Here is a 20,531-nt window from a genome sequence, read left to right as displayed (position 1 = left end):
TGCCAGCAAAGCGTGGAGGGAGGCCAAAGAGCCTTGGCCCAGCCCGGTCCTTAGGTGTTCTGCAAATATTAGGGGGCAGAGTCCCTGTCCCGAGGAGCCCCTGGTCATGCAGAGCGGCAGACTGTCCAAAGCTTTGCCTTAGGGACAATTTTTACCTCTCCTTTCTATCCCCCAGCGCTGGACCAGGGCTGCTGACAAACTAGGTCTAAAAGGCGGGCGTCGGGTTACCAATCCTGCCTTCCTTTGTGTACCCTCAGTGGAAGGTCAGAAAGTCAGGAGGAGGTTATAAACAGGTGGCAGAGCTTGGGGCTGCATGGGTCCAGGAGCCATGAGGGCCGGCTGTCACCACCTTCAAGTCCTGGCGACGGGTGGCTGTGGTGGTGACTTCGAAGTCCACTCAGTGTCCCCGTGAGTGCCTGTGCGAAGCTCACTGCCGGGAGGTGGTGGTGATGCAGGAGCTTTATCCTGCCCTAGACTGGGAGATGGCCATGGCTTCTTATTCCCACCCCCACGCCCTGCTTTGTGTGTGTGTCTGTGGAACTAGCAGCACTGACACGCTGCTGAGCCCCAGCAGTCATGGCTGTGCTGAAAGCCCATAAAGGAGAAAACGGTGAGACCTCTCCCAGCCACGCAGGATGTTGGGAGTTCTCAAACCCCTCTGAGGCTGGTGGGGAGGTCCCACGAGGACGGGCCTCTGGAACCGGAGCCCAGGACGGCGGGACAAGGGCAGCTCCCGCAGCCTCTGGGCCCCGGGGCCGTGGACCTGCAGCTGCAAAACTCAGCCTCTTCTGAATTAAAGTCCTCCCTGGCCAGTGGGTTCAATGGTTGGAGCATTGTCCCATAACTGAAAGGCTGTGGGTTCGATTCCAGGCCCAGGCACATGCTGGTTCTGGCACAGATTCCTGGTCTGGGTGAACAGGGAGACAACCAATCAATGCTTCTCTTCCATCGGCGTTTCTCTCTAAAAAGCAAACAAACAAACAAAAAAGACTGTCCTTGGGTGAGGATACCAAAAGGGCCTGTCATCTATTTAAAAACACGAGCACCTACTACTGCGTGCCAGGCATTGCTCTGGGCCCTGGAAATACAGTCGTGAGCCACCGAGTCCCTGCTTTTTAGGGGATGTATGCTTTATCGCGGGGAACGGGGTACAAATAACTTCAGTATGGCGTACACCTACACCACAACATGGAGAAGCCAAAAGTGCTATGGTAAATTAAAAAAAGCAGAGTCAGGGGCTGGAGATGGATGGAGGGGGTGGGTATATTAAAGGGGTTTGAGCTGAGTTAGAAGTGGGTCACAGATGCCTGGAGAGCGGGTCGCACCCCGGCTGCAACTGTGGGGCCATGTGTCAGAGGAGAGGCTGGTGCCGCTAGAGTGTGGACAGGAGGCGGGTGGGACAGTGGGCCGGGAGCCAGTTTCATCTGGGTTGGCCCCACGGGCCACTGAGAGAGACACCACACATGGCCAGGGGCCCAGCCCTGTTTGGGCCGGGGACAAATTTCACAGTCACCAACTGTGCTGTAGAAAAAGCGAAGTTTTGAGAACTGCACTTACCAACCCTGAGCCACCACGGCTGAGCAGCTAGTCTGGATCCTGCCAGGTAAAGTGAGCCTGTCAGGGATTTTCCTGGTCACCCTCCAGTCCCCGCTACCCCTCACGCTGGGGGCTTCGCTCGAATCCGTGTGGCATTTGTCACGGTGTTCTTGATCGCTGTTTCTGCTTGGTGGCCACCGTGGGGATGTGACACCCCTCACAGCGTCTTCAGTGAGGCCGCGGCTCTCGGCGACCAGTTGCATCTGCTCGTGGCAGCCCCGTCGGACCCCAGAGGGCTGCCGCCACGCTAGCTAGGGTGCTGCCCAGATGCTAAACGTCACAGATCTGCGTGTTCCCTCAGATGGTCTGTGGCAGTAAGTCCCCATCTGCTTATGAACACCAGTCCAGGTGAGTGTCCCCAGCAGGTGGAAGTGACAGGTCTTAGGACCTTCTCCTGCGTTGCGCACAGGCGCTCCGGCCGGCTGGGCCCGGGCAGCTGCCCGCTGCTCCTCGCTGCTGCCGGGGGCCTGGGAGCGAAGGGTGGGCCCCCTCTGCCTCTCTGCCCTTCCCCAGCCTGCTGTGGTTCCCACCAGCTGCAAAGCACATCAGAACGGAGTCTGTAGGCAAATAGTTTCTGACGTCTTCTTTCGGATTATCTGTATACTCATTGACATTTTAAATAAAATACAGCGAACTGAACTGGTAGCTCAGTTGGTTTCCATGGGTTACAAAAATGGAAGTAGATTCTGTTAAAAAAAAAAAGAGAAAAAGCTCTGCCCCCCCTTAGACCCCGAGCTGCTCAGCGGGGCCCCTCTGCCCCCCCAGCAGTGAAGGGTGTCAGGGCAAGCTCTCAGGGATTCTTCCCAGCAACAGACACCGCCCCCCCCCCCACCCCATGACGGAGCTGATCTGGAGGAGTTTGCGGAAACAAAGGCCAGCCCCTTCCTTTGGATAACACAGACTTTAAAAATAGGCTAACCACAGCGACAGGAAGCTCACATGTGAATGAGTTTCTGAAATAACAGAGAAGCCCCTTGGTCACAAGGAAGTGCCAAATCACAGGGAAGGTGACAGCTGGGGTGGGTGGGGGGGGTCTTCCTTTCGGAGGTCCCCGGTTCACATCCTGCTGGGGACAGAAGCAGGGGGCTGTCCTTGTGAGGCGGCGGCACCCAGTGCTGCACACGGGGCACAGGAGGATTTGGGGGGATGTCGAGAGCTTCCTTGAAGAGTTCCAGCCATATCTCGGTCACCTGCCGATGTGTGGGTGGACTAGGTTTTAGTGCAGAGTGTTAGTGTTCATGTAGATCTAGGACAACCTCCTAGGGCACCCCCAGGATCCCGGCGACAGAGCAGAGCACTGGGTGGTAGGGCCCCTCTGACCTGGGCACAGCCGATCCGAGGCGATAATCTGTGTAGGGACAGGGAGGGCCCTAGCCTGCGCTCCCTGGGAACAGGGTTCAGACCAAGCCTGGTGGCCTCACACGCCATCTGTTCTCATCGTCCCCAGAAACCGTGTTTCCTAGAACGGCTTCCAGACTGACCTAACAGCCTAATTAAGTTTCAATCCCCAGGCTGGATGGCCATAAAAAAGTACCGTCACTGCCAAAAGAAACGGCGGCCGGCCAGCTTTCTCAAACAGGGACGGCGGGACGGACCTCCGCATGCTGTCATCTCCTTTGTATCTTTCCAGAACGTTGATGGGGTCAAGGCAACCTTTTCAAAAGGCTTTATGAAACAATCTATATTTGTCCCCACACTGATGTTCCATGCCAGCCAGGCAGGCCTGCCCCAGAGCCCACCGCGGGCTCTGCGTCAGGAGAGCCCACAGAAAAACAAATTTTCGGTCCTGAGCGAGTCGGACGGAACTCAGCTGCCGAGTCATCGGGAACTGCCGCCAGAGAAGCATCCCCGCTGAAATTCCCGGAGGCTCCGAGGAGAGAGCAAAAGCTTGTTTTCAAGTGATGCCTCGGAAGAGAACTTAACAATTTTATTTTTTTTAAGTGTTTAAAAATATTTTATTTATTTATTTATTTTTAGAGAGGGAAAGGAGGGAGAAAGAGAGAAACATCAATGTGCAGTTGCTGGGGGCCGTGGCCTGTAACCCAGGCATGTGCCCTGACTGGGAATCGAACCTGCGACACTGAGAACGTAACGGTTTTGAATCTCTGGAAGTAGGAAGTTAAAAGTTTTCTTTTTTTTCAGTTTTTGTTTGTTCGTTTCTAGTGGTCATAGAAGAACTGCCTGATGAGTCCTGTGGGTTTCCAAACATGGGTTTAATCTGCGCGGTGGTGGTGAGGCAGAGACAGCTGCCGACGGGAAACCCACCGTCTGTGGCCTGGACGGCGAGGGTCAAGGGTTGCGGGCCCAGGCTTGGAACTCAGGAGACCTTGGGGCTCAGGAATGAATGCTTCGGGGTGCTTAGGTCCTACGACTGTCAGTAGTATTCATTCAGGCAGGTTATGGATTATTTTGTGGCCTGGCCTCAGATCTAAATATTATTTATGAATGTTTGTTTCTATGCAAAAATATATCCCAAGTTTCAAGCTAATTTATGGACTATAAGCAATCCATTGATAAAAAGTATGCAAAATATGCATTACTAGTATGTACTATACTAATTAGTACGTACTGTATAAAACTAGTTATGTACTAATGTGTAACAGTCTATAATATATTTCAGTATGGTATATACTTCCGAGTATATGCCTTATACTCATTTCATTCTTGGCTCTTCACCACAGATTAGCCTGGTGTGATATGAAAGGTCACGCCCGTCCATTTACTGGTCATTTTTCCTCTCCATCAAACACGGTTAGCTCGTTCGGAGCACGTGCGCTCACCCAGCATCAGCCCCAGAGACGAGCGTGGCGCTGTGCTCGGGGCTGGCGGCAGTGAGCTCAGGAGAGACGGTGCTGCCCTTGTGGAGCGGAACTTCTAGTAGGTCAGTGTTGGGACCGTAGAGGACATGTGGGCACCGTGACTTCCTGTGTGTCCCGGGACAGGACACTCCACGTTTCCTGTTCCCTCCTACAGGACGACAGATAACACTGCCTGTGCGTTCATTTCGTTGAATCGCCCAGGTTTCTGTTTCCGAGTAAAAATGTGACTTTAGAAAGGCGGCACATAAGTATTTATTTTACGTTTCACTTCAAGGACATCTTTTTCACCAGAGGTCTATTATCCAGCGATAAATGACTGTGGCTGTGAAATGTGAGTGCACGTCACTTACTCCCCGTGGAACAAAAGGCGTGCGCATTACTCAGGGACTGAAAGTGTGTCATGTGCCCCACAGACGCTTGTCAATGGAACTGGCTAATGGATTTGTAGTTAAAACATTTTAAAGCATGCAATCCCCACACGATATACGTTAGATACTATAACGTTTTTCCTATCGGAATTATAGGCCTCAATTTCACCCCACATTAGGACACGTGCCCTGCCGTAAGGACAGAAGGGGGGCCTCAGGGGAGCCTGTGGGGCTGAGCCAGACGCCCAGGAGCAAGTTCTCAGTTCAAGTTCTTGCTCCTAGTTCAAGTTCCCTCTGCACAGGGACCTGCATCTCAGCAACCTCCTTCCCTTACCACCAGGACACAGAAGGGGTAGAAGAGGAGGTGGCTCTTCTCCGAGGCCCTTAGGCCTCAGGACGCGGTCTGCTCCGTGAGGCTGGGTCTCTGGCCTAGAACTGTGGTTCCTGGCCACCTCCACCAACCACGCCCCACGCCTTTCCGAGCATTTGATTGTCCCCCGCAGGGGTCTACAGGGACAGAGGACATGCACATGGAAACAGAAACAACAGGTAGTCCATGAAGGCTGTCCAGTGTGCGAGGGGAGTGGGACGGAGCTGGTTAGTGGCCATGGCAGCAGAGCTGAGTACGCTGAAAACCACGGAATCGTACATTTTTGAATGCATGATGTGTGGGGTACATCTCAACTTGAGGAAATACACGGTGGACCAAGGACTGTAGGAGTTCTGAGGAAGGTGGTCCCTCAGACTGTCGGAGATCTCGTGGAGGCGCTGGTCCTTGAGCAAGGTCGTGAAGACTGGGAAGGACTCAGGGGGAGGGGCACACGGCCCTGTGCACAAGGGGAGGGGTGAGGTGGGCGGAGGGCGAGTCAGGCAGGAGGCCCAGGAGGCTGGGGCCAGACAATAGAGGCTTTGATGTGGGTCCAAGCCTTACACCTGGGACCTGGAGTGTGCCTGGCGACACCTGGGAAGAGTGATTCACCAGGGTCACATAGGACGGACCTGGGAATTGGAAGATCCGAGAAGGGACCTCTTGGCCACCATTCTTACCTACATTCCGGGGTAGGTGGTGAAGGTAGCAAGACAGAGGAGAAGAAGAACAAGTGTATCAGGGGTTGAGGGTCTGTATACTCTGTGGTCATTCATGAATTGAAGAAGTTGAGACTCACAACTGCAGGAAACCAGTGTGGATGTCTGTGATCGGCAAACCCTGTTTTATCCAGAGGGGTGTCTACACAGTGCCAATCTACTGTGTACAAGTTGATTCTTGCACGCAATAAAGTTGTACCCTTCCTACACCTGTTGACCTTGACAATACCTCTCTTCTGTTTTTAAAGATTTTATTCACTTATATTTAGAGAGAGGGGAAGGGAGGGAGAAAGGAGGAGAGAAACAGCAATGTGTGGTTGCCTCTTGCACGTCCCCCACTGGGGACCTGGCCCATAACCCAGGCATGTGCCCTGACTGGGAATTGAACCGGTGACCCTTTGGTTTGCAGGCCTGTGCTCAATCCACTGGGCCACACAGACCAGGGTGACCTGGCCTGTCTTATATTTGTCTTATAAATATTTGTTTATATTTGAGGCCATTAGTGGTGTTTACTGAAGGAGAAAAATACTTTATTTCGGGTTCAAGGTCAATTGTGCAAACTTTGATTAAAAGACGAAAAGCACTTCAGTGAACACAATGACCTCCAAACATGCGATGTCATGTGTGATGTTCACCACGCCTCCACCCGTGGGCTTTGAGTACACTGTGCTTGCAATTCAAAATGCTTTATTTTTCACTTATGCGACAATGTAGGACTCTTGTGAAATAACAACCCAGAATGCCCCAGTGCCCTGAGCAAACGGTTAGCAAGACTTCAACCTTTATGACATTATTTATGTTATTATTTTTCTATTGCAGGGTAAAACTATCTCCATTCGTATAGAACCCAGAGACCGTGTTTCCTTGGAGATGCCGTACCGCCTCTCAGTGTCCGTGTTAAAACAGCCAGGGCAATTAAGAGACTTTGTTCATTCACATCTTCACCAGCCATACCGAGCACCTTTTAAAACGTCAACAACTGATGAAAGAAAAGTCTTTGCAAAGCACATGATCATCTGCCTTCCAGTCCATTCTGTATATAATTTCTGGGTTTGTGAGATTGAAGAAATAATTCCAGGTGAGGCCATTTATCTAGTCTGGTGGCGGCTGCAAACGCAGTTGCTGCAGAAACGACCTAATCTTCAACCTCCCAATTATTTTTAATGTCTGGATTCAGGCACTGAACACTCGTATTCAAAATCCACCCTGGCTGTCTTAACAGGGCCGTGTGCGACGGGCAAGTAGACGGAGGATTTGCTGATTTACAAAAACAACCTGTTACATCTTTGACATTTATTTGAAAGAAAACGACGCTTCCGCTTACTTAATATCTCAGTGATGACTTATTCATAGAAGACAGAGAAAGACATCTCAAGGGAACAATGGAGGGGCCGTTTCTCGTGGAAACCAGCACACGAGGCCATACCCAGACCTGCGGGCCAGTGCGGGGGACCGGGGGCGGGGGTGAGGATTCACCAGGAAGGCGCTCCCGCTTGGACCAGAGTATGCCGGACTCCCACAGCACCTAGGTACTTCATACAAAACGTAAACATCCGTTCGATCTAGGCTCCGCTTCCAAACAGTTGTAAGGCACTAATCACAAAAGTGTGTCCAACATTTGTCCCTTTATTCTCTTCTCTTACCCGACCCAGAACCAAATGGGCCGCAGAGTGCACTCGAGTGGAGGAGTGAACGGCAACCGACTCGGGAAACATCCCCTAAACGATTCGGGCGATCCCTCTAGCTAACCCAGATGCCTGAGCTGGGCTGGGTAAACACGGGCTTCCTGGCGGAGAGGATGGCTGGTGGGTGGCAGGGGACAACAGTCAAGTCACACAGAGAGGCGTTCACTGGGGTGGGGAGTGGGGTGGCTCTGAGACCTGCAAAGGGACTGACTGGTCAGGCTGGGCCCTTCGGAAGCCTTGGAACTTCCCAGCAGTTCCAGAATTTCCCTGGAGGTGCCACCACAAGCCCCCCTCGTGCCCAGGAGGCCTGCTGCCCAGCCCGGCGAACCCGTTTGTCTTGCCGCTGAACCGATGAGAGGGCTCAGGACGGGGGCTTTCAAAGCCACGAGAGGAGCCCCGCCCACTCAGGAGCAGGAATGTGGCTCCTAAATTGGGGCTCGCTTCTTGTTTGGAAGCCCAGTTGGTACCCTGAACACAGCAGGTGAAGACGGCGGTGCACGAGGAGGGCTGGGCAGGGCCCTGCCAGGTCCTCGTTCCATGTGCTCTCTGGGGCCAGCTCAGGCATCCGGCATGCTGCTGGCACAGGGAGGGTGCACGCCGTCCTTCTCATGGGCTGAAACGGCTCCATTTAAAAGCTGGGGCGGGCACACACCCACACGTGGGGCCAGTCCTCCAGGCGCAGGGTGACACATCAGCGCGCCCTCTCGGAGGCGGACTACCGGCTCCACGCACCGCCCTTCCCAGGGGACCAGGGCTTTCAGGCTGAATTCAGCCTTCACGCGTCCGAGAAGCCCCCTGTCCCTGGAGGGCTTCTGGGAGAATAAGAGCAGATGAATTTTTAAAGAAGAAAATGAGTATGGATGTGGATGTCTGATAATGGTCCAAGCTTTAATAGCACGGTGAAATATTTATCTTACGTCTTTAGAGCTAGCGTGCCATCGACCAGTGACAGCCGGACAGGACTGAGATCTGCCCAGCCACGGCTGGATGGAGCCGCTCAGCGCTGAGAAATGCATCAACCAGTTCCTGGGAAGTGCGGACCCCTCACCAGGCACGTCACTGTCCTGAGGTCACCCCCCGCCCCCAAGTGCAAGGAGGGAGGCCCTGGGAGCACAGTTGTTCATTCCACAACCCTCCCTGTTCTTGTCCAAGCCAGAGCACAGGGCTGTGGGTATCTCTCTGGTTTGGGGTTTTAAGACGTTAATTGTCCCAGCAAACGGGCTCATTGAGTGAGTATCTCCCTCTTGGATGCTGAATAGCCTTGATTCGTCTCACCGAACTTCCCATCCCCTCTTGGATAAACGATGCGGTTACTGGGGATGGGGTGCAGGCTGGGCTGGGGGACGGATCATCAATATTATGTAAATATTCATCAACGAAAGACAAACGAGTAATGACTCCTGCTTCTTGGGTTTTTTCATAGGGAGGCGGGAAGGGGGTTGGTGCTCGGACATCAGCGAGCACTGAATGAGAGAACGCTGGGAGTGGGAAGACCCCAAAGATGGCCGTCTCTGTGCTGCAGGGACGGAAGCTGGGGCTGAACTGGGCCACGCAGACCCAGAGGGAGAAGGGGCTGTCCGTGCCCCTCGCTGGGGCCAGCTCGCAGCCTGGCTCTGGGGAGCGGATGGAAGGGGCAGAGAGGGACGGGAAGTGTGGAGGCAGGTGGCGGGGCTGTCCCGTTCTGCCCTCAGGCAGTGCGTGCAAGAGGAATCCCCGGGCACTGACGGCTGGGAGCGGTTGTTAAGGGCAGGGAGGTGCTGTCCTCCTTATTCTAAATTCCAAGTGTGTGCAAGTAGTTAGGGGGTCCAGAAAACGAATAATAGCTACACACAATTTACCTTCCGCATTTTCTATCCGATATACTATATGGGACAGAGATGGTTCGGAGATGCCGTGGCCTAGAATTCTGCGGTTATTTCCAGCACGAATTACTTTTTTGACTTGTGGAGAATTGGTTTTGTTCCAAATGAGACTAGAAATTGTGCTTTTTTGTCCTTTCCTCCGTTCTTTTTCTTTTATATAAAAATGGCAGCTCTTTCTCAGATGAAACAGCTTTTTCCCATAAATGCCAATCACCTGGGGCTTCTTGTGTCACTGGTCGATGCACCTTGTCGTCCCTACGGCTGCAGGGGCCGCGGGAGTTTCAGCCCGAATGGATGTGGCTGTTGCGTTTACCATCTGGAGAGAAGCCAGGACGGAGTCCCCGCAGCCCCTGCGGCTGCCTCCACAGCGACTTCGCTCCCTACGTACACAGCCGGTTCCTTTCCAGATGACACAGGGGCCCGGATGAATGGAGTGGTAATTTTCTTAATTCCACTCTGGCGAGTGTCTAGGTGAGAATGACGATCTACGTGATCTCAGCCCAGACTCTAGACTGGTTTCTCCTCTCTTCTCAATGCCTTCGCCAGGATGGCAGGCCACCCTTCCGAGCACTGGTGCCACGTCCGCACGAGGCAGGGCAGAGAAGGTGGTCCTGTGGCACACCTTGTCCCCAGGTACCTGCTCCCTCTACACGGCACAGAGGACCTGCCTCAGGCCAATCGGTGCACATGGAACAAATTCCGCTAAAACTGTGTCAAAACGAGGTGATGAAGGAAACGACACAAATAATGGAAAAAGAAGCTCTCTTATCTGAGAAATCACCCCATCCGTACCCACAGTTCAACGGTCTGAGTTTGGGCGGTTTGGGGGCCGCTCCTTGCTAGGGACACTTCAGTAGGAACAGACCCTCTGCAGCCACCCCGAGGACCTGGCTGTCGTTTAAGCTGTGAAGGACAACGGCACGCAGACCCCAAGTAACAGAGGACGTCACTTTATTGGCTGCCCACAGGAAGTGTGGTCACGCAGGAGGCGGAGACTGTGGCGGGCGGGGCACAACACAAGACCTCGGGGGACTTCTAAACAGAAGGTGAACTGGTTCTCGGTCCGCTCAGAGCCCCGCAGCCCTCTGCAGCCCCCACCCAGGGGTGCCGGGGCCAGACGGGCTGGCCCGCGACGGCGCTGTCCGTTAGCCCTGGTTCCTTGCACTGTCTTCCCATTCAACAGCGCGTGAAAACTCACAAAATTAAGAAGAAAGGAAAGAGGAAAGCAGCACGTCCTTTGGAATACCAACACCACTGTAAACAGGACAGCGTGGCATGCAAAGTCCACATCTGGTCGCTTTTTTTCCCTTTAGGTGTTTTTTTTTTTTAAATTAACAAATGGAATGGCATGTCTATTTCAGATATTAGTAGCATAACATGTAAGTGCAATATCAGTCTGGCCACCAGTCTCATACACCTTCCGTGTGTCTGTCACACGAGCAGCAAGCAGACAGCGTGACATCCAGGCACTGTCCTTTTCCCCAGCAGCTGATGGCAGACGCCCCAGGCTCCTCTTGTCCCCACGCCCACCTTTCATTCCCAAATGCCTGAAAACAGCTACCTCTCTATTGCCGTTGTTATCAAAGCCGTCAGTTTGGGAAGCAAATGCCAAAACCACCGAGCTGTAAGCACTGGGGTCCTGCCGCCTCTGCCGTCAGAGGGGATCCATGGACCCTCCACGTGGTCCTTGTGACCAGGACCGGGAGTCGTCCTCGCCAGAGTGGCACTGGGTCGTGGGAGGGTGGCTGCGGGCAGCCGCCCTCCGCCCGCTCCTGCGGCCTGCAGTCCCCGGCCGCCGGGCTGCGCGGTCACACGGAGCTGAGTTTCACCAGGCCACGCACCGAATCTTCATGCAGAGAGTCCTGGCTGGCCAGGCCCAGGACGTGCACGGTGCGGCTGTGCGCCAGGGGGCTGCCGGCCAGCAGCCGGGGCGGCGAGGGCGCTTCCTCTGGGGTCAGGAACTGGTGGCCCACGTGCTCCTCCTTCAGGGGCAGTATGTCTGTGAGCCCGGCCTCGGCGGCGAGGTTGGGCATGGAGGAGGGCGGCGTGGGCTGCCCGAGCGTCAGGCTGGCGCAGGGCGTGCCCAGGCCCGGCTTCCCGGGCAGGTGCAGCTCGTCGCTGGTGAGGCTGGGCTCGCTCTGCAGCAGGGGCGTGGCCGCGGCCTGCAAAACGAATTTGGTGCTCTGAATGCACTGGTCTTGGTCGCACTGGAGCGCAGGAGGGAGCCAGCAGAGAGAAGCCCAGACGAGGAGATGGCACCGGGTGGCGGGGGGGTGGGGGGGAGGGGGGCACCGGGGCAGGGAGGGTGGGCAGGATGTGAGAGAGAAAGAAACTCGTTAGTGATGCCTCAGTTAGCCAGGGGCAGAGAGCATGCGCAGCAGCCGGCTTTATTTGGAGACACCCAGCATGCAGCAAAACCCGACACCTGGCATTCAAGCTCACAGTCCCCCATGGGTGCCCAGGGGTGAGATGCAGCTTCAGGCCACGGGGCCCCAGCCCAGGTTCACAGACAGGATCTTATTTCAAAACAACCCCACCCATGGGTCACAGCCTTGTCCCGATGGAAACCTACACGATTTTATTAACCAATGTCACCTCGACTGAAACAATCCCATGGACGGGGCCACGGGCTGCTTCACCACTGGCCGCAGTCTGAGTGGCTGTTTCCTGTTTGCCGAGAACCGAGTTTACTGTGTCGTTACGAGTGCTGGGGCCTGAAGGCCCAAGTTCATCACAGCGTTACTCCCGGTCGCCGGAAGGTGGAAGGAACCCAAGTGCCCATCGACTGATGCGTGAATAAACCACATGTAGTGCTCATGCACAGTGGGATACCCCCGAGCCGTGAAAAGGGTGGGCTTCCTCACACAGGCTATATGACACAGGTGAGCCTCGAGGACGTCACGCCGAGTGAAACAAGCCAAGGACAAATGCCATACGATGCCACCTCTGTGAGGTCCCTAGAGTAGTCAAAGTCACAGAGACAGAAGTAAAATGCTGATTGCCAGGGCCTACCAGGACCAGTAACAAGAAGTTATTGGCGGCCACATGGGTCCCAGGACGGCTGCGAGTGTGGCCCAACACAAACTCATAAATTTACTTAAAACACGATGAGACTTTTTTTGTGTGATTACACATCGCAATGTGTTTAATGTGCGGCCCGAGACAACTCTTCTGCTTCCAGTGCGGCCCCGGGACCCCAAAGGCCTGGACACCGCCGGGGGGCCGGCGTTCCCATTCTGCACGAGGGAAAGAGTTCTGGGGACGAACAGGGGTGGGGACTGCGTAATAAGTGTGAAGGACCTTAATGCCACACAACTGTGCGCTGAAAAAGAGCTAAAATGATGTTTTACATTATGTATATTTTACCAAGACAGACAGACAGACAGAACACGGGCCAGAGAAGCTCCTGCAGCCTGATGAGATGGCCCGAAAAAGCCCCAGAATGCCCCGCTCAACTGCCTTCACGTTCAAGAACCACTAATGGAGCGAACGTGGTGTTTTCTAACCTGCGAAAGAGAATGCCAACCTTTTATGAGACATTCCCTTTTCTTCTAAGAGTTCTAAAGTCGTATTCTATCTCGTGTCACTTCTTCCACTCTTCTCGTCGGCCGAAGGAGTGCGGATCCCCAATTCCTCGGGGAACCCTCCCCTGAGCTTCGGGCAAGTTCCCGAGCAGCTGGAGGAGGCTTCACTCACGATCTCGCACCTGACCCTGTGCGATGACTCGTTAGGGTTTCTCCTGTGGGTGTGGGTGTTAGGTGAACACGCCGGGACTTGACGTTCCAGCGTAAGCCAGCGTCCGAGCCACGTCTTCAAAAGTTCTTGTAACACCGTGTTTCCCTCTCTACACATGAAGACCCTGAGTGCAGACGGAGACCTTGCAGATAAAGGCGAGGGGAGGGATCCGGGTTTGGGGCTGGGACTGCTCGACTGCAAACCTCTTGTCACTGCACACTGGACACACTGCAGGTGCTTGGTGAATGTTACTTGTCTCCGTACCCCTCCCTCTCTTTCTCGGAGCTCCGGAGTTACTGAGAGCTCCATGGTGCATGCGGGACCCACTACTGCCCAGAGGCGCCCCCGAGCTGCCCCCTGACCCACTGCTGCCCACAGGCACCCCTGAGCGGCTCCCTGACCCACCTCCAGGCACAGAAGCTTAACCAGGTTCCGCCAAATGCAGCCGTCTGGGGACAGAGCTCACTGGAGGCCAGGGGCGCAGTTCCTTAAGCTTTTATCTCCTCTGCTCCAGTCACGTGTCATTCTCAGCCGAATGGGCTTCTTTCTAAAACTACAGGGGCGGGCCACCCCTTCCTTGCCCCCAGGCCTCCACGAGAAGGGGGAGGAGCCAGTCTAAGCAAGGTACAGGTTTTAGGAGTTCACCGACCTTGGTTCCAGCCAAGGTTAAACTCCTAATGGGGTGTTATGAGCAAAGCGAGCCTCAGGGAACATCTTGGCTTTTCCATGATTGTTTCACGGCAGCCCCGGAGAAGCTGGGGAAAGGCCGGGGTGGGCGGAGGGTCCTCGGATGCTGTGCAACCACCGGTGAAAGGTGCTCAGAAGGGGCCGTGCGGCCTGAGCCGCCACTGAGTGCAGACATTTCCCCGGTCACCTCCAGATCGTGTTGTCACAGCAGTCCCTGCCAAAGAGCGCCCGAGTCGCTTTCTCTGCTCTCCAGGTACTTCAGCTTGGGGAAGGGGCCCTTCTCGCTGGGGGTCCCCAAGCAGCCCAGCTGTCGGGCTGCAGGCAGCTCAGGCCGGCCCTGGGCTCACTCGCTGTCCCTCCCACACAGTCAGCCGGTGGTTCCGCACACTGGCTCAGGTTTGACAGGGCAGAGGCGGGCCGGAGCGGCTTTCCTGATTAAACATCTTCTGGAAGCTAGCCCAGGCAGGGCCTTGGATGGGCTGTGCTTTGCACAGAACGCTCGTGAAAGTACCATTTAGTCTTCTCACTGACGGAGCTGCTGGACTGACTGCCTCCGCTTCCTGCAGCCAGGAACAGCCTCCCGGCGGGCCAGCCCCTTCCTGGGTGACGAAGCCCTGCTCTCAGCCTTTCCTCCTGCGGCCCTTGGTCATCCTAACGCCTCCGTCCACCCCCCGCGCCCCTCCCGCTCTCGGGAACAATGAGATTGTAGGTCAGACGGGCTTGTCTCCGGGGGCTCCAAGAAAGCCTTCACTATTTTTTAACAGAAAGCCAACTGACCAATTCTGTTTTAGGGACCGGCTCTCGAAGACTCCCAAGGGAGCATGCTAGAGGTCAAAGCTGGAGGAGGCTGTCAAGGTCAGGAGGGGGCCCACGGATGAGGGGAGACAGGGGCTGCCCTCCTGTTTTCACCTTCTCCCTCCCTGTCTCTTGGTTGCTTGCCCTTTTCCTTTTCCCTGGTCACTCTGCTCAGGCCTGGCCCGGCCGTAGAGCTCTGGGACACCCACCAGAACCTTCTGGAATAAAGGGCTGCAAACAGTAGTTTGTTGAGTTCCTTAGAGCTGAAGTTCATCGGGCAAGTCACGTGGAATTTGAGGAGCCGGCAGCGACCTGACGCTGTAACATCCCCGGGCTGGTGGGACAGGGCAGCACGTGCCTGGGGAGGGTTTCCTCTTTACTGGGAAGCTCCGAGGCTTCAGTGCAGGCCGCCTGCTGGCACCACCCCCTCCCAACGCCTCCTTCTGGCACGTGGTTTTGTTCTGCACATTGTTTTCTTTTTCTTAAAGAAGGCTCCAAATTGCATGCCTCAGGCACCTCAGACCTGGGTCCTCTTCTGCACTCTCTCACCAGTGTTCCCGTGGCCAAACGAAGGACTTGTGAACACCAGCCAACCCCAGCTCAGCCGCAGGGCCGGGGACCTGTCGAAGCTGCTCTCTGGTTTACCAGGGGTAACACGCAAAAATTAAAAACGTGAAAGAAAGAAATTCAGCCCCAAGCATCTCATTAACAATACCCATCCGTGAGCATAAGTGTCTAAATCCTGCTTGTATTCCCCAACTTTGAACATAGCTCACCGCGTTCCACTGATTTCCGCTGAGAAGGCCACTCCCCCTCGGGCACCCAGGGAGGGGCTTTCTCCTGCACTGCAGGACCCTGTCCACTCTGAGCTCCCACTGGCTCACGCCCGGCCACCGGGATGGGACACGATGGATTCTATCAGATTCCAACCAAGGGCAGGGCAATGGCCCTGCCCAATGGGATGTACAACTCTCATAATAATAACTTTGCACGTTTTGAACAGCTCCTTTTTGGAAGAAACTCAATGACTGGGGGCTATTTGACTTTTTTAAGACATCAGAGCTCTTCTTCATCCTGCACATGGCCAGAGCTCCAAGGAGAGCGGGTTGACGAACCTTCACGCTGTAAATCCCAGCGGGGAACTCCAAGGGAGGAGACGGCCAGTATCTCAGGGTTCCCACGGAGATGACCCCGTGAGCAGGCATTCTGACACCTCTCCCTTTTCACCTCTGCTTCTGGTTCTTCTCTGCTCACTCTTGTTCATTTTGCTGTTTGATCGCTTTCTGTCTGGTGCCGTGGATTCTCGTTCCTTCTTTCCCCTCCATCTCTTCCTTTTGTCGGTTTCCCTCCCACTCCTTTCCTCTCTTCTCCTTCTGCTTCTCTTCCTTCCCACATCTCTCTCCTCTCCCCTTGGCCTTTTTACCGCCCCCACCCCCACCTTCCTGGCCTTTCCCGGGAGGACTCATCTCCACCCAGCAGGGCAGACCTCACAGCTCACTGGTTTCTCTCCCGACTCCGCAGGGTCACATCCCGGCATGAACACCATTGGGGGCGTTTTAATGGATATAACCAGTTACAAAACCTGAAGGAAAAAAAAAACAAGCCCCAAGATGCTGGACAATGATGACTCATTACCATGAACAGGAAATGGAGACACTCATGTTTTCTTTCCAAAAAATAACCCTTTACAAATCCCTGTTTATCAACGACAGGGTTGAACCACAGGAAATTGCCACTTTGGGGGTCAAGGTCATCCAAATGCTGAGTCCTAACAGAACGGACACCTGACCCCTTGCGAGAGTGTCTATGAAAAGCTCCTTCTGTTGTCCGCACCGACCTAGGGCCACCTGAGCGTGGGGCAGGGGGGCCCTGGCCGGGGGCGCTGGAAGCTGCCGCCGTGACAGCTGCTGACGCACTGCCTGCTTGGAGCGCTGGCATTTAGCCGGCAAAGACATTTACGGCTTCAGATGTTCGAATGTCACAGGCATTGTTACCACTTAATGTTGCAGCTTTAAAACACCCCAGAGATAATTCACTTTTGCTTTTGTAGATTTACAAATAGAACTGCGCCTGCGGGAATTTCACGTCACCCTGGCTGATTTCCTGTCTGAGATGACCCTTGCATAGCGATTCAGTGTTGCTGAAAGCTAAGCATGGAGTTTTCTAGATGGTCTTTATAGACATTATGAATGAAATTACTTACTGAACTTGCTCCAATTTCTGCCAGCATAGTAACATTGGGCATTGTTCATTTCTGCCCACCTCTGACACTGTGTTCTGGGGTCTTATGAATGCTCATGTACAGTTATAAAAACCTTGCAAATGTCTAAAATTTACCTAAAGTGCAGGTTGGGAGGAGAGCTTCCTTTTTATTCTTCTATTCAACATTATCATTTAAAGTTGCTTAAGTTATTTTTTCTATAATATTTGACTTTTCAGATTATGCACAGAGAGTTCTTCCAATATACTAGTTTCTTTTTTTTTAAAGATTTTATTTATTTATTTTTTTAGAGAGGGAAGGGAGGGAGAGAGAGAGAGAAACATCAATGTGCGGTTGCTGGGGTCATGGCCTGCAACCCAGGCATGTGCCCTGAGTGGGAATCGAACCTGCGACACTTTGGGTCGCAGCTCGAGCTCAATCCACTGAGCTACTCCAGCCAGGCCCAATATACTAGTTTCATTAATTATGCAACCACTGGGTTCAGTCCTGTTTTGATATTGGATTAAGGGGGATTTAAAAATTAGGTTAAAGGAAGATAGGAAATCGTTTTCTAAAAAAGAGGAAAAAGAAGAAAAAGGAAATTCCAAGAACCAGGTGCTGCAGTCTTTGTGCGTCGCACGTGATCCCTGAGGAGCTTTGCAGCTACAAGCGCCCGATCGCGGCAGGAACCGTGAGCCCCATTGCACGCGTGAACTTAAATTATTCAACAATCAGACGCGTCCCACGGAAAACGGGCCCACAAGTGGTGTCGGGACGGCACGCCCACGCACGGGGCTTCAGCGTTCGGTCAGGACACAAGGTCCCCACGGGGAAGACAGGAGGAACGGGAACGTGATCCTCGGGGGGCACGGAGGGTTATCTGGCGCTGAAGTCCGCGTGGCGCCCCAGAGCTTCACAGGTGTTCGGAGGACGAAGGCCACGCACGCTGGGGTGACAGGCACCCCTTCCAGGCTTACGTGTCACTCCGTGACTTCTGTAACGCTGTGCTCTCTGGGTGTCTGGAGTCGAGGGCAGGCCACTGGGGCACGAGATCACTGTCCCTGACCCCAGAGCATGTGAGCTGGGAAGCGAAGGGTGAACTCTCCTGGATGTGACACAGTAAATAACACCTTCGTGGGCACTCGGAGGCCAGGGCTGGCTATCTACCTAGGCTTTCCGTTCTGCAATATCATTGTGTCTTATCGAAGACCTAAGCCTTTACCTCTCATTCCTAAAATAGCACGCATTTCCCCAGAAACACTCTTCCTATCACTCAGGAATGATCTCGACTTTGGTCTTAAAAATAAAATAATTTCTTCATTTCCTTCCTCTGCAAACGAACATGCCGGGCCTGGTGCTAAACCTACGTGTCTCCAGGTGTTCCTCCTTCACCGAAAGCTCCGGCCACAGAAATCGTGTCCCGAGGTCAATGCCGTACTTGCTGTTGGCGGAGCGGGTAACGACCGTGTGTGTCTGGGCGTGTGGCAACGCTGGCCACAACGTGTCCCCGAATCACAGACACAGGCTCTGTCCCAGGGAGGACGCGTGACCGACAGTGGACTAGTGCCCGCTCTGCACGCGGGGGCACACAGAACTGCCCCACGCAAGGGGGCACACGGCTCCCAACAGCGCACAACCCAACGCAACGCCGCGGCCCCTGGGAGAAGGGAGACTCCCGAGGCGAGCCTGCAGGCGGCCGGCCCTTCCCCGGAGGAGGCTTTGCCCACCAGGACGCAGGCCAGCGACTTCTGACCTTTTTCCTCTCCAGGCACACACACACCAATCACCGAAATTCTGCAGTGCCCCAGCATATATATTGCATTTTTTTTGCCGGTTTGACAAAAACAGTAAATATTATTTTGATTCACTCACACTGGATGGCTATGGTGTTGGCTGTTGTCATTTTTTAATGTGACAATCGAAGGGAAAACAGGTCAGCTCCCCTGACTAAACATGGCAGTCCTGTTTTTAAACATTCTGGCAGAACACCCGCGTGCCCCTTGAGGCACAGCAGTGTGCCATGGCGCGCCGGCGTGAACATCGCTGATGGCGGCTGAGGTCCGGGCAGAGCACGGCAGCTCTGCTGAGAGGAGAAGGCAGAGATCAGAGTGTGAGGAAGCTGCAGCAGCTGGACCACGAGGCAGGGCATTAAAGAAGAGGATGCTGTGCAGAGAAGGGGGCCAGAAGTCCTAGTGGGGGCCCCTTATGAGTCTGTAGCCAAAGGCTACGGTGCGCATGTGCAGGACGAGCCTCCCTCCCTGCAAGGACTGACCAGGCAGCAGCTGCAGTGGGGCTGAGAGAGGAACAGAGATGCTGGAGGTTGCAAACTTAGTTCTGGGGGACACTGACCTCATTAACACTCCAACACCATGTTGACATCCCTGACGTCCAGTGAGGGCCTTAGGAAAGCTGTGCCTTAGGAGGAAGAATCATGCCCTAAAGTGAGACCCTTGAAAGTTCAAGATGATTAGCCAGTAACTGAACTGCCTGCTAAAACAAGAATGCCAGTCCTGGCTGGTGTAGCTCAGTGGATTGAGCTTGGGCTGAGAACCAGTGTCGCAGGTTTGATTCCCAGTCAGGGTACATGCCTGGGTTGCAGGCCATGACCCCCAGCAACCGCACATTGATGTTTCTCTCTCTCTCTCTCTCTCCCTATCTCCCTCCCTTCCCTCTCTAAACTCCCCCCAAACAAAAAACAAGAATCAATGCTCTTCAGAAGAAGATGACAAAACCCAGAGTCTCTACAACATATTGTTTAAAATATGCAGTATTCAATACATCAACAGGCACTCAAGGAAATAGGACCGTGTGCTCCAGAGTCAAGGACATAGGTGGTCAGCAGACACCACACCCAAGGCAGCCCAACTGGACTCAGCGGGCAAAGCCTTTGAGCAATATTGTAATTATGCTCAAACAATTAGAGAAAAATATGGTCCCCTGAATAAATGGAAAGAAAATCTCAGCAGAGAAATACAACTCGGCAGAGAAATAAGGAGAACCAAATGAAAGTTCTAGAATAAAGAATATAATAATGCCCAAATGAAAAATTTTCTAGGGGAGCTGAGGGGTAGATCGGAGATGGCAGAATGAAGAATCACTGAACGTGAGGAGAGAACCAAAGAAATAATCCAGTTTGAAAAACTAAGAGATAAAGTTTGAAGGAAAATGCACAGAACCTCGAGGAGCTGTCTCCTGGGGTAATATCAGAGGTTCCACATGTGAGAAATTGCAGTCCCAGGAAGAGAGAGAATGAGATAAAGCAGGGAAAAAACTGAAGACATAATGGATAAAAATGTCTTAGTTTGATGAAAAATGGTAACTTGCATACCGAAGAAACTGCATGAACTCTGAACAGTTCGAGTGCAGAGCTCACCCTTGGGCCAGGTGAGTAAATCGCTTGGATACTGACATGGTTCCGAAACCCGGACAAAACTTGAGCACTCAGGCTAGGCTAGTCCAAAGGGCTATCAAGTAGCGTGGGCTTCGGAGAGCAAATAGAGAGAAAAGGAGTCAATTTGTTACCGATCAACACTGTCACTTGGTACAGAGCAGAGACCAAAGATGCTTCACAGACATTTGCCTGGTCAAGTTGCAGGTTCAGTTATGAATGGGTCACATGTTCAGTTCCGCAGCCGGGTTCTGTGAGTGACCACGGCAAAGTCACGGTCCTTCTGCACGGAAGGCCCACGTGGTGGGAC

General features: G+C 53.7%; 1 protein-coding gene across 3 annotated transcripts in view; it reads right to left on the bottom strand.

The window, feature by feature from the left end:
- Nucleotides 1–9,787: 9,787 nt before the first annotated feature.
- Nucleotides 9,788–20,531, bottom strand: part of ZDHHC14 (zinc finger DHHC-type palmitoyltransferase 14) — a 218,612-nt gene continuing 207,868 nt past the window's right edge. For 2 of the 3 annotated variants that reach the window (XM_036024937.1, XM_036024935.1), the window contains one exon: nt 9,788–11,623. In XM_036024937.1, coding sequence (XP_035880830.1) covers nt 11,225–11,623 — 399 coding nt within the window. In that variant the 3' untranslated portion in view covers nt 9,788–11,224. The remainder of the gene's footprint in view (nt 11,624–20,531) is intronic. The other variant, XM_036024936.1, reaches the window with a different exon arrangement.

This window comes from Phyllostomus discolor, chromosome 4 (genome assembly GCF_004126475.2).
Source record: "Phyllostomus discolor isolate MPI-MPIP mPhyDis1 chromosome 4, mPhyDis1.pri.v3, whole genome shotgun sequence".
NCBI classification, from domain to species: Eukaryota; Metazoa; Chordata; class Mammalia; order Chiroptera; family Phyllostomidae; genus Phyllostomus; species Phyllostomus discolor.
This window is presented reverse-complemented; position numbering and strand designations above follow the sequence as displayed.